Consider the following 13,277-nt stretch of genomic DNA (forward strand, 5'->3'; position numbering starts at 1 on the left):
ACCGTAAGCAATCTACAAAGGGCTCCAAAATGTTTAGTGTAAAACAATTCAAACAGGAAAACCAACGGTCTTATATATATATTAAAAGAATGAGAAACACTTTTGAACCACATCTCAAAATAACATAACATCATTAAGAACGCCGCATTCATATGGTATTGTCGATTTTATTTCCTAGGTTATAGTTTGTAACCCGGATTTGTTTTCTCTTTATCAATTTATGACTTATGTTTCCTTTATTTCTATAAATTATACACTGAATAACGTCGTTTACCAGTATAAATAATGTTCTTGGTTAATAAATTAGAATAACAACGAATGTTTCAACGATCGACATGCCTAGGACATGTATCGACTACAAACAAAATGAAATTGATTCACAATATGTATCAATAAATTAATAGAAAAAAAAATACATTCAAATCGTTTTGTTTATTCATGTATGTTTACAATGTTTGATAGTAACAATATTTGCAGTTCATGTATCTATTTCGTGGTAATTTATATCTAAAGTACACCCATATCATGTTAAAATGTACAATTACTATTTTTCCGACGTAAATCATCCTTTTCCGAGGATGAAAGGCAACGTGTGATTTGCGGTATCTTTAATGTTGTTATCTTGAGGGTTATTCACTTTTGTTGTGGAAGAAAATAACGTCTTGCTAGTTCAGATGCTTTATGATCGTAAGATGAAATATATATATACGTAACAATAACGTTACGTTACATTAACAATAGTGTGCGCGAAAGTACGGGAAACAATTACATTACAAAACGTTCTAATGTCTCTTGGCCTATATTCACGACATTCTGGGGGCCTCAAAATGCATAAGAAATAAAATTATTTTAAAATGATAAATAATCAAAACTATTAAAGTTCTTTAAATTGATTACATTGAAAGTTTTTTGTAATTTCACTTTACGTTAACTGTCCTTCACAAAAATCCTATAACAGTTACTATAGTTCTAATGGATATAACTTCACAATTGGTCGTGTGGTAACTAGTCCTCTAGAAGTCCGTACTTTTGCTGCTCGAATAAGTCCATCTCCTCCTTTGATGACGTCTTCTATTGTTCCTAATCTCCATAAAAGTCGTGGCGATTCACTTCCTAGTTGAACTACATCACCGATGTTAACTTGTCCAGTATGTTTTCCAGAGGCTCGATGATATTCACGTAATCCGGTTAGATATTCATTAGACCAGCGTTTTGCGAAATGATATAATAAGAGTCCTTTTCTCTCAAATAGTTTGTTTGCTGTGATCGTATCAAGTTCTTGAATATTCGCGTTGTGTTTGTCGTTGTGCATCTCTGTGGTCGTAATAATCCTCCCGTGTAAAAGATGAGATGGCGTCAAGGGTTCGGGATCTCTTATATCTGAAGATATATATGTAAGTGGGCGATTGTTTATAATAGTTTCAATCTCAGTGAGTATTGTTGTCAAAGATTGTTCGCTGACGAGTGCTTTACCAAATACTTTCTTTAATGTCATTTTCGTTAAGCCAATTAGACGTTCCCACCATCCGCCATACCACGGCGCTCCTTTCGGAATGAATTTCCAGTTGATATGTAAATTCAGCTGACTTTGAAGTGCATTTGATGCGGCTACAAATGTAGGTGCGTTATCAGAATAAATAGTTTGCGGTATTCCTTTTCGACTGATAAAACGTCTAAATGCTAGGATAAAAGTGTTCAATGACAAATCAGGTACAAGTTCCAAATGTATAGCTCGTATACATGCACATGTGAATAAACATATATATACCTTTCGCGGTTGTGTTGATGTATCCTTGATGTGTAGAGGTCCGGCAAAATCTATCCCAGTTGTGCAAAATGGTATGGTGTCTTTTACTCGATCCTTTGGTAGTGGTGGTGGTTCCGGGCTGTTATACGGTTTACCAATTATTTTTTGGCACTGTATGCATTTACGTAAGACACTGTTCACACATTGTCGAATTGCTGGTATCCAGTAAGATTGCCTTATATGTGTTATTGTCTGACCGACTCCTGTATGTAGATTTCTTAGATGTGCGTCCATAATGACAAAATCTGTAAGTTTGTGGTTCTTTGGTAGTAAAATAGGAAACTTCGCGTTTTCTTCTATAGATGAATTTTGTATTCTGCCTTTACATCGTATGATTCCATTTTCATCCAAATATAAACGTAACTGTTGTACAAGCGGTAGTGATTTAACTTTCGGGTTTAACGAAATATGTTCTAGCTCTTTCACGAACCTGTCTTGCTGTGTATCTTTGATCCATAAATTCATAGCTAATGAAATTTCCTCTTCTGTTAGACTTGTTCTTAGGTTCCTGTCACCGTGTGAACTCCGTAGTCGATATGGACGTTTTTTCTGGCAGTTCTTAACGAATTTCAAGACGTATCCAGTTACAGTTAAAAGTCTATTTAGATCAGAATACCTGTTCATGTCTATGATTTGTGATATTCGCTGCGGATCACTTGGTACTTTATCGTCACTTCTGTGTGTCTTTGGTCCGGTGATATTAGATAGCTGAGTGCTTATTTCCACATGTCCTGTCCACGTAGGCCATTTACACTCGTCCGTTAACCACTGGGGTCCATTCATCCATAATCTCGAATCTTCAAATTGCGATGCAGTCAATCCACGTGTTTGTAAGTCAGCTGGGTTCATTTCTGTGGGTACATATTTCCATTCATGAGTTTCAGTTAGTTCTTTAATTTCACTAACACGATTTTTTACAAACTTGTTTAATGATTTCGATGAGGTGAGCCAATGTAGAACTATTTGGCTATCGCTCCAAAATACTGCTCTTTTGATTCCTAAGTTTTTGATTACATCTTTTGAGAGTCGTGCTCCAATCACTGCAGCCATTAATTCTAATTTTGGTAGAGTTATTAATTTTAACGGTGCAACACGGTTCTTCGCGATAACAAGTGTCGACCCTGTGCCTTTACTCAAGTAAACGGAAGCTCCGTATGCTTTCTGACTTGCATCAACAAAAATGTGTAGAGTAGACTCGCTAGTTTCTTCGTCCTCGTTTGCAAAATAGTATCTCTGTATTTGAAGTTTCGTAGTTATCTGTAAGATGTCATTCTTCACATCGGTCCATTCGTTTTCAATTTCTTTTGGTAGTGTCTCGTCCCATGCATATCCTTTTTTCCAAAGGTCTTGAATAAGTGTTTTTGCTCTAATTGTTATCGGTCCGAGGAGTCCTAACGGGTCATATATAGCGGAAGACTGTCTCAAAAGTTCACGTTTTGTCAACTGTGTGTCCATCTGTAATTGTTTTGTTTCGGCAAAGCTGATTGTATCTGATTCTGCATCCCAGCGCATTCCCAATATTTTTGTCTCCTTGTCTGAATCCAATACTTTTTCTGATAGGGCTAAATCTCTGAGTTTGTCGCTGTTGGACATCCATGACCGTAAATTGAAGCCTCCCTGTTTTAGCAATTCTCTGGATTCATTGAAGTATTTAATTGCGGATTCTTCTGAGTCCATGCTAGATAGTATATTGTCAACATATAGATCTTCTTGTAGAATTGAAGCTACTTTGCTCGGATTCATGGATAAATGTTTCAGTAATGTTGCGTTTAAAATAAACGGCGAACACGTTGCTCCAAAAAGAACAACTTTGAATCTGTACATAATCAACTCACTTGTTGGGTCATTTGAATCGGACAACCAAAAGAAACGTGTGGCGTCTCGGTCTTCATTGTCAAGTCTTACTTGTAAAAATGCTTTTTCTATGTCCGTTGTGATGCCATATTTTCCTAATCTAAATCTTGTAAGAATGCTTGTCAACTTATTTAAAATGGGTGGTGCTGAAGATAGGCAGTCATTAAGGCTGGGTAAATCTGGATTTCCATGGCAACTGCAATCATATACAATCCTAATAGGGGTCGTGTTTGAATCTTTCTTAACGGGATGGTGTGGTATGTAGTGGATTCTTCCATGCTCGCGATCTATTTCTGTAATGGGTACCTTTTCTATGAAGTCTTTCATCTCCTGTTCTTTGATAATCTTGTCGTATAGATTTAACATATCCGGATCTTTAGCTAACCTATCTATAATATTCTGGGTCCTCCTTCTTGCTATATATTCATTAGTGGGTAACTCGGGATGATCTGGTTTCCATGGTAGTTTTGCGACATATTTATTTTCCTTAAATGTTATGCTAGAGTTTTGGTACTCAAGCATTAGGTTTTGTACATTTTTTGTGTTTTCATCAGAATCCGCCTCTAATCCGCTCGACTCAATTTCCCAAAATTTCTGTAAATCGCACTCCTCGGGTTTGTGCGCAACTAAGACATTCATCATCGTAGAGTTCCATTGTTGAGTGTTGATATCTGTGTTCAGTGGTCCTGATAGCAAATAGCCTATTTTAGATTTAACAGCTGTTGGTCCGTCACCTCGAATAATTTCATCTTGTACTAAAGACCAGTAGTAGTCTGCTCCAACGAGAAGTGAAATGGAAAACTTTTCATCCTGCGTGACTGGGTGGGCAAGTTGTAATCCTCGTAAATAGGACAAGCTGTTAATGTTTACCCGTTTCTTCATATGTATCGGTGCGGCAATTTTTGGAACAATAATTACTTCCATTGGAATTCTTTCTTTTCTTTCGGTCTCAATGGATAATGTTGCTTTCTCCAGGTTGCGTACATCACCTTCTTTCCCGCCAAATGCAGAAATTTGCATGCTTACTATACCAGTTGGTTTGATATGGAGTTTCTCTACTAGTTCTTGAGAAATAAATGAATTCTGGGCGCCTTCATCGAGTAGAATGTTAGTCATAACACTTTCATCATGGTACCATACGGGCGCTACGGCGGTTTTCAATAGAATTTCGGTATGTGCTGTAACTGCAGAATGCATAGCGGCGCTCTTTGTTTCTGTAGTACTTTGTAGCTCTTCGTTGACAGGTTTTGTTACGGCTTTATTTTCATTTAGTAAATTATTACGGCAGATGCTACTGTGATGTTTCTTACTGCAATTTCGGCAACTGTATTTTGACATGCATTCCGAAACCTTGTGATTACCGAAACAGTTAAAGCAAACTCGTTTTTCCTTTACGATTTGGGTGCGGGCGTTTATATCGGTGATCTTTGTACATTCATTTGGGTGATGCGGGTTTTGACAAAACAAACACGGCCTTTTAGTCTTAACGGAACTATTGTTGTTACTATCTTTAGACCCTGTTGACTTCCATCTTTTATTTGTAGTTTCTGTCACGAACGATGCGGTGGGGATAATATCGGTTTCAATAGGATTGGCGTTAGCGGCCTCTTGGATACAAATTTCTTTCTTTATTGCTTTGCGTAAACTTGAAATATCCCAATCATCATTACCGTGGTCTCGAGTAATGTTTTGTCTGACAAAACATGGAAGCTTGTTGAATATTAGTGGTATTAATAGGCTTCCGTACGATTCCTGATGTCGACCCATTCCTTCTAGTTCACGTATATTACTTTCTATTGTGTCACTGAACGATTTCAGTCCCCTAATTCCGGGCGTTGGTGCAGGCAAATTTAGCATATTTTGCATGTATGCGTTTACTATTTTGTGTTGTTGGCCAAATCTCTCGTGTAGAATTTGTATTGCTTGATTATAGTTTGTATTAGTCATTTGCATTCCCGAAATACACTGGCTAGCTTCTCCATAAAGTTGCGATTTTAAATAATTAAATCGTTGCACGTCACTCAATGAAGGATTTTCATGTACGGAATTATTATAGGAATCCCAAAAGGCTGACCATTCCAATAGATTTCCGCCGAAAGTTGGCAAGTTGAGTTTAGGCAATTTGTTATAATGACTTGACCCTGTGGAGGTGGGCATGCTTGACTGGCTTAGGCTTGTTTGCTCCGAGTTGAAAATTATCTGGTTAGAATGATCTTGCACGCTGGGGTTATTGCATATAAAATCTGATGCATTAGGGTTAAGAGCTGATTGATTTTTAGACTGACTAACACTTACTTCTTTTATGAACTTTTCAATTTTCGTTATTCCAATTTGAATCTCTAACTCGTATCTGTCAACTTCTTCAATTTCTTCGTCGAGGTCTTCTTCTTCTTCAATAGATTCTAGAATCTTCTCATTGAGGTCAGACAATGTCTGTTTCTTGGTTTTGATAAGCTCCATCATGGATTTGAGGTTGACAACATCTTGTTGCGGTTCTTCTGTCGGGTCTGCTTTTTTCAGTAGTTTTATTACTGCTCGTCGATGTGCGGCTCGTACTGTTTTGAGTTTCGAACTCATCTCTAGTTGAGGTTTTCGTCACGGCACCAATATCTTGAGGGTTATTCACTTTTGTTGTGGAAGAAAATAACGTCTTGCTAGTTCAGATGCTTTATGATCGTAAGATGAAATATATATATACGTAACAATAACGTTACGTTACATTAACAATAGTGTGCGCGAAAGTACGGGAAACAATTACATTACAAAACGTTCTAATGTCTCTTGGCCTATATTCACGACAGTTGTGTTGTCATTTTAATGTTATATTTCGTCCTGTAATGTTGTGTTGTCATTTTAATGTTATATTTCACATGGCCATAAAAGAGGGAAGTTTGACATGCCACAAAACCAGGTTCAACCCACCATTTTTCCTTTAAAATTGTCCTGTACAAAGTCAGGAATATGGCCATTGTTATATATATATTATAGTTTGTTTCTGTGTGTGTTACATTTTAACGTTGTGTTTCCGTTGTGTCGTTTTTCTCTTATTTTTTAGTGTGTATTCACATTACTATAAGACGTGTCACGGTACTTATCTATCCCAAATTCATGTATTTGGTTTTGATGTTATATTTGTTATTCTTATAGGATTTTGTCTAATGCTTAGTCCGTTTCTGTGTGTGTTACATTTTAATGTTGTGTCGTCGTTCTCCTCTTTTATTTAATGCGTTTCCCTCAGTTTTAGTTTGTTACCTCGATTTTGTTTTTTGTCCATGGATTTATGAGTTTTGAACAGTGGTATACTACTGTTGCCTTTATTTAATCAGCAGCTTCTCTAGAATCAGTTTTTAGATTCAAATACTAGCAAATATTTTTCCATATTACTTGTGTGGGAGTTTTAATGAGCGAAACTTGTGTTTTGCCAAAAGACAACCCAGTTGTGCTGTGCATATTTCTATCGTTTATCTTATACCGGATTCGAAAAAAAGTTTTCATATATTTCTCTTTGCCGGATGTCATTATGCAATTTTGATTGTGTTAATCAAACATTTGTTCACGTAGTTGATTTTAAGGTTAAATTGGTATTAAATATTGGAGAAATGAGATTGCATAAGCTTGGGTTTTTTGTGTGTGTTTTTTTTGCATTTTAATAGACCTACAACAATTTGTATTTGTCTAAAAATAATATACATTATATTCTGCCGTGACTTATAATAACCCATTCTCTGGCGTAAGTCTATTATTCTTACTGTATATTATTGATTACGAATTCACTGACCAATGTGTTAACTTGATAAAATTGAGAATGGAAATGGGGAATGTGCCAAAGAGACAACAACCCGACCTTAGAACAGACAACAGCCGAAGGCCACCCAATAGGTATTCAAAGCAGCGAGAAACTCCTGCTCCGCGGAGGCATCCTTCAGCTGGCCCCTAAACAAATATATATACTAATTCCGTGATAATGAACGCCATACTTAACTCCACATTGTACACAAGAAACTGAAATTAAAAATGATACAAGACTAAAAAGGCCAGAGGCTCCTGACTCGGGACAGTCGGAAAAATGCGGCGGTGGTAACATGTTTATGAGATCTCAACCCTCCCCCTTTACCTCTAGCCAATGTAGAAAAGAAATAAGCACATTAAAATTCAGTTCAATAGAAGTCCGAGTCTGATGTCAGAAGATGTAACCAAAGAAAATAAACAAAATGACAATAATACATAAATAACAACAGACTACTAGCAGCTAACTGACATGCCAGCTCCAGACTTCAATTAAACTGATTGAAAGATTATATGTCTTCATCATACGAATATCAGGCACAATCCTTCCCGTTAGGGGTTTAGTATCATACCATCAGAACATATATGAGAGGAACACAACCCGTGTCATGCCAACAACTGTTTTTTAAACAAATGTGTTTAGTTCCGATGCAAAGACCCAATAAGTCAATCAATATTAACGCCAAAATATGCAATCTTTAATGACCTGACAACAGTATCGTAACTATATCCATTAAGTTAACTTATATTATAACTTTGAACTTTTAACTTACTGTCTATCATCCTCTCAAAAGCGAGTATCAAATGAAGGGTTCGAACTCGGACGTATTTTTATCGAAATTCATAACAGTCATCAGTATTGATACCACTAAACGATCACGACTTTATTAATTAAAATTTTATAAATAAAAAAGACCGTCTATTAAATTGTTAATGATTAAACATTGAATCCAATATTTATAAACAAATATGGAATTTGGAGTTAACAAAGAGGAGCTTACATATCGTTTAAGTTATATTAAACTTTATTAACCAACTAAGTGCATTATTGCCAAAAATGACTATTTATTAAAAATTACATATTTTCTGTAATGGCCCTGTTTTTCTGTAATGGCCCTGTTTTTTTCTGTAATGGCCCTGTTTTTTTCTGTAATGGCCCTGTTATTCTGTAATGGCCCTGTATTAATGCCCAGGTTGTCTGTATTAAGCCCAGTAAGGGTTTTTAATAAAGTTAATAAAATTAAGTTGTAAAGAGTATAATACCTTTTTGTATTTTGTTTAATTTAGTAACCAGTAACAAACATTAAAGAGTTATAAAGAACCATATAAAGGGATCACTGTTCATCCTGTTTTTCAACACATAACTTCTTTCAACTTAATATCTTTGATATTTGGTATATTTAAAGCTTTATCATGGTGAAGTACAAATTATTTTTTTCAAACTAAACTGTCATTAAAAGAGTAAGAGAGTACAGTTGGTTAATAAATGTATTAAGAAATGGGTGTTTTTATAATGGCCCTGTTATATGTCCTCGGTCAGTAATAATGGCCTCGGATGTCTGTAATGGCCCTCGGCATTGCCTCGGGCCTTTACAGACTTCCTCGACCATTATTACAGACCTTGGACATATAACAGGGCCATTATAAAAACACCCATTCATTAATACTATATCTATTAACTTGTCTAAGGTCTAAATAGAGATCTGAACCGTGTGATATAGTCATTAACAACTTTTACAGAATAAAAAAGACACAATACGAAATTATCTAAATGAAATTCCGTCGCTCGTTTATTATCGTTTAAGCCTCCACTACTTCTTATAAATTCTTTAACACAGAAACGGCATTATAAAACTTAGACTTAGAATGCCACGATAAGTAAGCTTCTGCATTTCCCGGGTTATATGTTCTATTAAAAATAAAGAGAACAGGACCGATACCGTGTCTGAACCTGTATGTTGATGCATTTAATCGACCGAACATGCATAGGTTTTCTGAAGCAGAACAGATAATGAAAACGTTTCTATTTTAAACTATAGACAAACAGAAAGAGGCTGTACGGTAGGTCTACAATTTTTTTGTACCGTACAACATGTACAATATTCGATATATATAAATTCATTCGATTTCAAAACAACCAACCAATCTTTTACGAAAAATTTCTAGCCAAGGTATGTAGGACAAATGGACGAACGTAAGGAATGACGGATTAATCCGGTCACTAGAACTTGCGTTAAAGGATTCAATGTGTTTTGAATTTCCATTTAATTTAAAAAAAAAAAAAAACAGCTTCGATATCACTTGCGTGCATTATAAATCATATCTTACACTGTTTTAGATCTTTCTTATCTAAGATAGTGTAAGATAAGATTGATGGAAAATGGCAATTGTTTTCTTATAGTTCGTGTCTCTGTGTGTTGCATTTTAGTGTTTTTTGTTGTGTCGTTGTTCTCCTCTTATATTTGATGTTTTAGTTTGTAACCCGGATTTGTTTTCTTCTCAATCGATTTGTGAATTACGAACAGAGGTATACTACTGTTGTCGCCTTAATTTATCCCCAATGATGGCTTTTAGGCGACCCACTAGTCTGCAGAATCAGTTGGGGTGGACTAAAGTGTCTTAGCCGAGTATACCTCCTTGAGAATATTGTGCAAAACTCTGCAAGAGCTGCCTACAAATGCATCTTTCTGTTTGAGTTTTTTGTTACTATAAGGAGCATACGTTTGTTTAAAATCTATAGTTTAACATGTTCCTGTCATAGTGATTAGTTTAAACATCTATGTGTTGCATTGAAAAAAAAACCATTCCCACCCACTAACTTATAGACAATTTCTTAAGTAAAAATATGTATCTGGACGATTTTATTGCACCTAATTAATGATTTGAAGTTGATAAATATTTCATGATGTCTTATCTATATTTCATCTCCTATGACTTATAACCTTTTACATTGTTTTGATTGATGTTAGGTTAAAATGATAGATTTAAAACATAAAATATAATCTTTTACTAGAACATCGACGAAAATCAATACTTTTAACTAAGCTAGCAATATTTCATACTGCATATTGAGTAATTACAATATTATTAAAGTTATAAGTAAATTATTAGCAATGAAAGTATGAAACAACAGTATATTTTAGAAATTTTTTTCCTCAATGCTCTTCAATGTTTTTTTGCTTTTTTTTGTCTGAGCGTCACCGATGACACACAGACGTTCGTCTGGTGTATTAAATTGTAACCTTGGTACCTTTGATAACTATATACAGACATTGATCTAAAATAAATTTCAAATACTTTACTTGTTATTTAAACCGAAGTTGACAACATCAGCCACTTCAGTACCAGAATCCATGATACACGTGACGATTTCAATTTAATTCTTAACTAATTAGCAATAAACCAACTTCATCTGCGTATGAAGAATACATTTCTCAACTTAAACGTTCTTATAAAGAGTGCAGCTGCTACTCAGACTTTATAAACGTCATCAGTGTCAAAGCAAATAATTTTAAAATGACATGAGGCAGGGTTTTGTCAAAGTATTTGAATTCCGCTATCGGTTTTTTGACAGTGTTTTTACTTTTTAACATTTTTTTTATTCGAGCGTATGGCGCAAATATAAATTGCCATCCTGTTTTCTATGTTGAGTTTATTTACATTTTTGCTTCCATTTTTTTTAACCATGTTTTTATATTTTAAATAAATGTGTATCATATAAAAAAGTGTATAATATATACGGTACGTATATACTTCTTCTTCTTCTTCTTCTTCTTCTTCTTCTTCTTCTTCTTCTTCTTCTTCTTCTTTTTCTTCTTCTTCTCCTTCTTCTTCTTCTTCTTCTTCTTCTTCTTCTTCTTCCACCATATTTGCAGGATCACCGCATTAAAGTATACTAGTTTTAGATAATTTTTAAAAATGCGTAGTTTTTAGAAAATATCAAAATTCTATTAAGACTAAATATGTAACTTTCAACTACAAAAAAAATTTCTTCGTAGTCTTTGTCAAAATACTATCAATAACTAAAAAATCATCGTTGTCTTTGTCAAAATACTTTTAACAACAAAACATCTTTTATCGTCGTGTTTATCAAAATATTATAAATAACAAAACCTTTTTCATCGTTGTCTGTGTCAGTATTACTATAAATTACTAAACCTTTTTCATAGTCGTCTTTGTCAAAATACTATCAATTACTAAAAGATTTATGTTGGCATCTTTGTCAACTTTACTATCAACAACAACGATATATTTATATGTATATTTGTTTGGAATATTGTTGTCAGTTTTGATGTATGCGTACAGAGTTTTGGCTGCTGGATCCAATCACATGAATATTATTTCTGATTCAAATCCCCACTCGATTTGGCAATATAACGGAACCATCAATTCGGTCATACAAGTAACCAGTTTAACTAGCTATAAAACCATCTTTAATCCACTATTTCGTTCCTTCGGCGTTTTACAAATGGACAAACATCAATTCCAGGTCAAATAATTGAATGTACTGCATTACCTTACGAGGTAGCCGAAACAAGTATTTGAAACACTAGTAGCCTAAAGCATTAACCAGACACGACACAAAACAATTAAGCTAACAATGTGCATTTAACCGTGTGAAATGCGAAAACAATACCGTTACATTGTTACATTGAACATTGTACATCTTTACAAATTAAACATATGTGATTGTACATTGTACATCTTTACAAATTAAACATATGTGATTGTACATTGTATATCTTTACAAATTAAACATATGTGATTGTACATTGTACATCTTTACAAATTAAACATATGTGATTGTACATTGTAAATCTTTACAAATTAAACATATGTGAAAGGGATATACAAACACAAATAGTTTAAGATATACTGACAAAGCCGCAGCAAAACCTGCTCTACAAACAAATAATTAAATAAGCTAACAATGTATATCGAATGTTGAAACAACCTGAAATTCAACGTTCAATTGCAAACTCTGATGGATGACAGGTATGTATTAACCAAAAATCGATCTTGGACTGACAAACAGATTCAAAGTTCAGTTATTTGCCTATTTAAGATGTATTACGACATTCAATATAAATTAACAAATTATAACAAAATTATGGAAAATTGCCGAACAACTCCTTGAAAATACTGCCCTTTTATGTCCGTTATCCAGGTTTTATCAATTTTGCCTACTAAATAGAATACAATTATCAAAAAACAGAAACTTAACATACCAAACTACCAAACATAAGCAGCAGGACCAGATTTACAAATATGTCAAACATCGACGAATGTCAGTCATTTAATTACAAGGATCATTGCATTTGTATGCCTATTTTAGTTCAGTTTTTTTTTTTTTGGCAAAAGATTTCCAGTATAATTAACAAAAGATATACACATAAGTCAGTAAGAAGACATTTGTCAATGTTTTTCCAGCAGTTTATGTATTTGAATGCCATTTGTTACTAATCATTCGTGTATGCAACCTCAGTTATTCCCTACGAAACCGTGTTCCGACATCCAATATCATTGGGGTAAATGTGATCTCCGTTACTGCAGTTACGTATATCCAAAGATGGCAGACGATGTTTATGTTCAATTTTGTAATAATAATGTGTTATTATATATATTCTACGTTGGCACAATATTAGAAAACATATCAACTAATCTCTAGGTCTCAAATTTTCCAAAAATATACAAACAAACATAAAAATGATGGCAATTGGACGCCACGATAAGGCGACTTTGAATGAATTCTAATCAATTTCCAAAGGTTTCTCAAATAATTTATCAATTTAACAGCCTGAGTGAACGAATATCATTTTTTTAAAAATAG

The 13,277-nt window shown here is 34.3% G+C and overlaps 1 protein-coding gene across 1 annotated transcript; it reads right to left on the reverse strand.

Moving 5' to 3' along the window:
- Positions 1-961: 961 nt before the first annotated feature.
- Positions 962-6,238, reverse strand: LOC139500174 (uncharacterized). The gene has a single exon (XM_071288913.1). It carries the CDS (start codon positions 6,236-6,238, stop codon positions 962-964), a length of 5,277 nt encoding a protein of 1,758 aa, XP_071145014.1.
- Positions 6,239-13,277: the final 7,039 nt, after the last annotated feature.

The sequence above is a fragment of the Mytilus edulis genome, chromosome 13, assembly GCF_963676685.1.
Source record: "Mytilus edulis chromosome 13, xbMytEdul2.2, whole genome shotgun sequence".
NCBI classification, from domain to species: domain Eukaryota; kingdom Metazoa; phylum Mollusca; class Bivalvia; order Mytilida; family Mytilidae; genus Mytilus; species Mytilus edulis.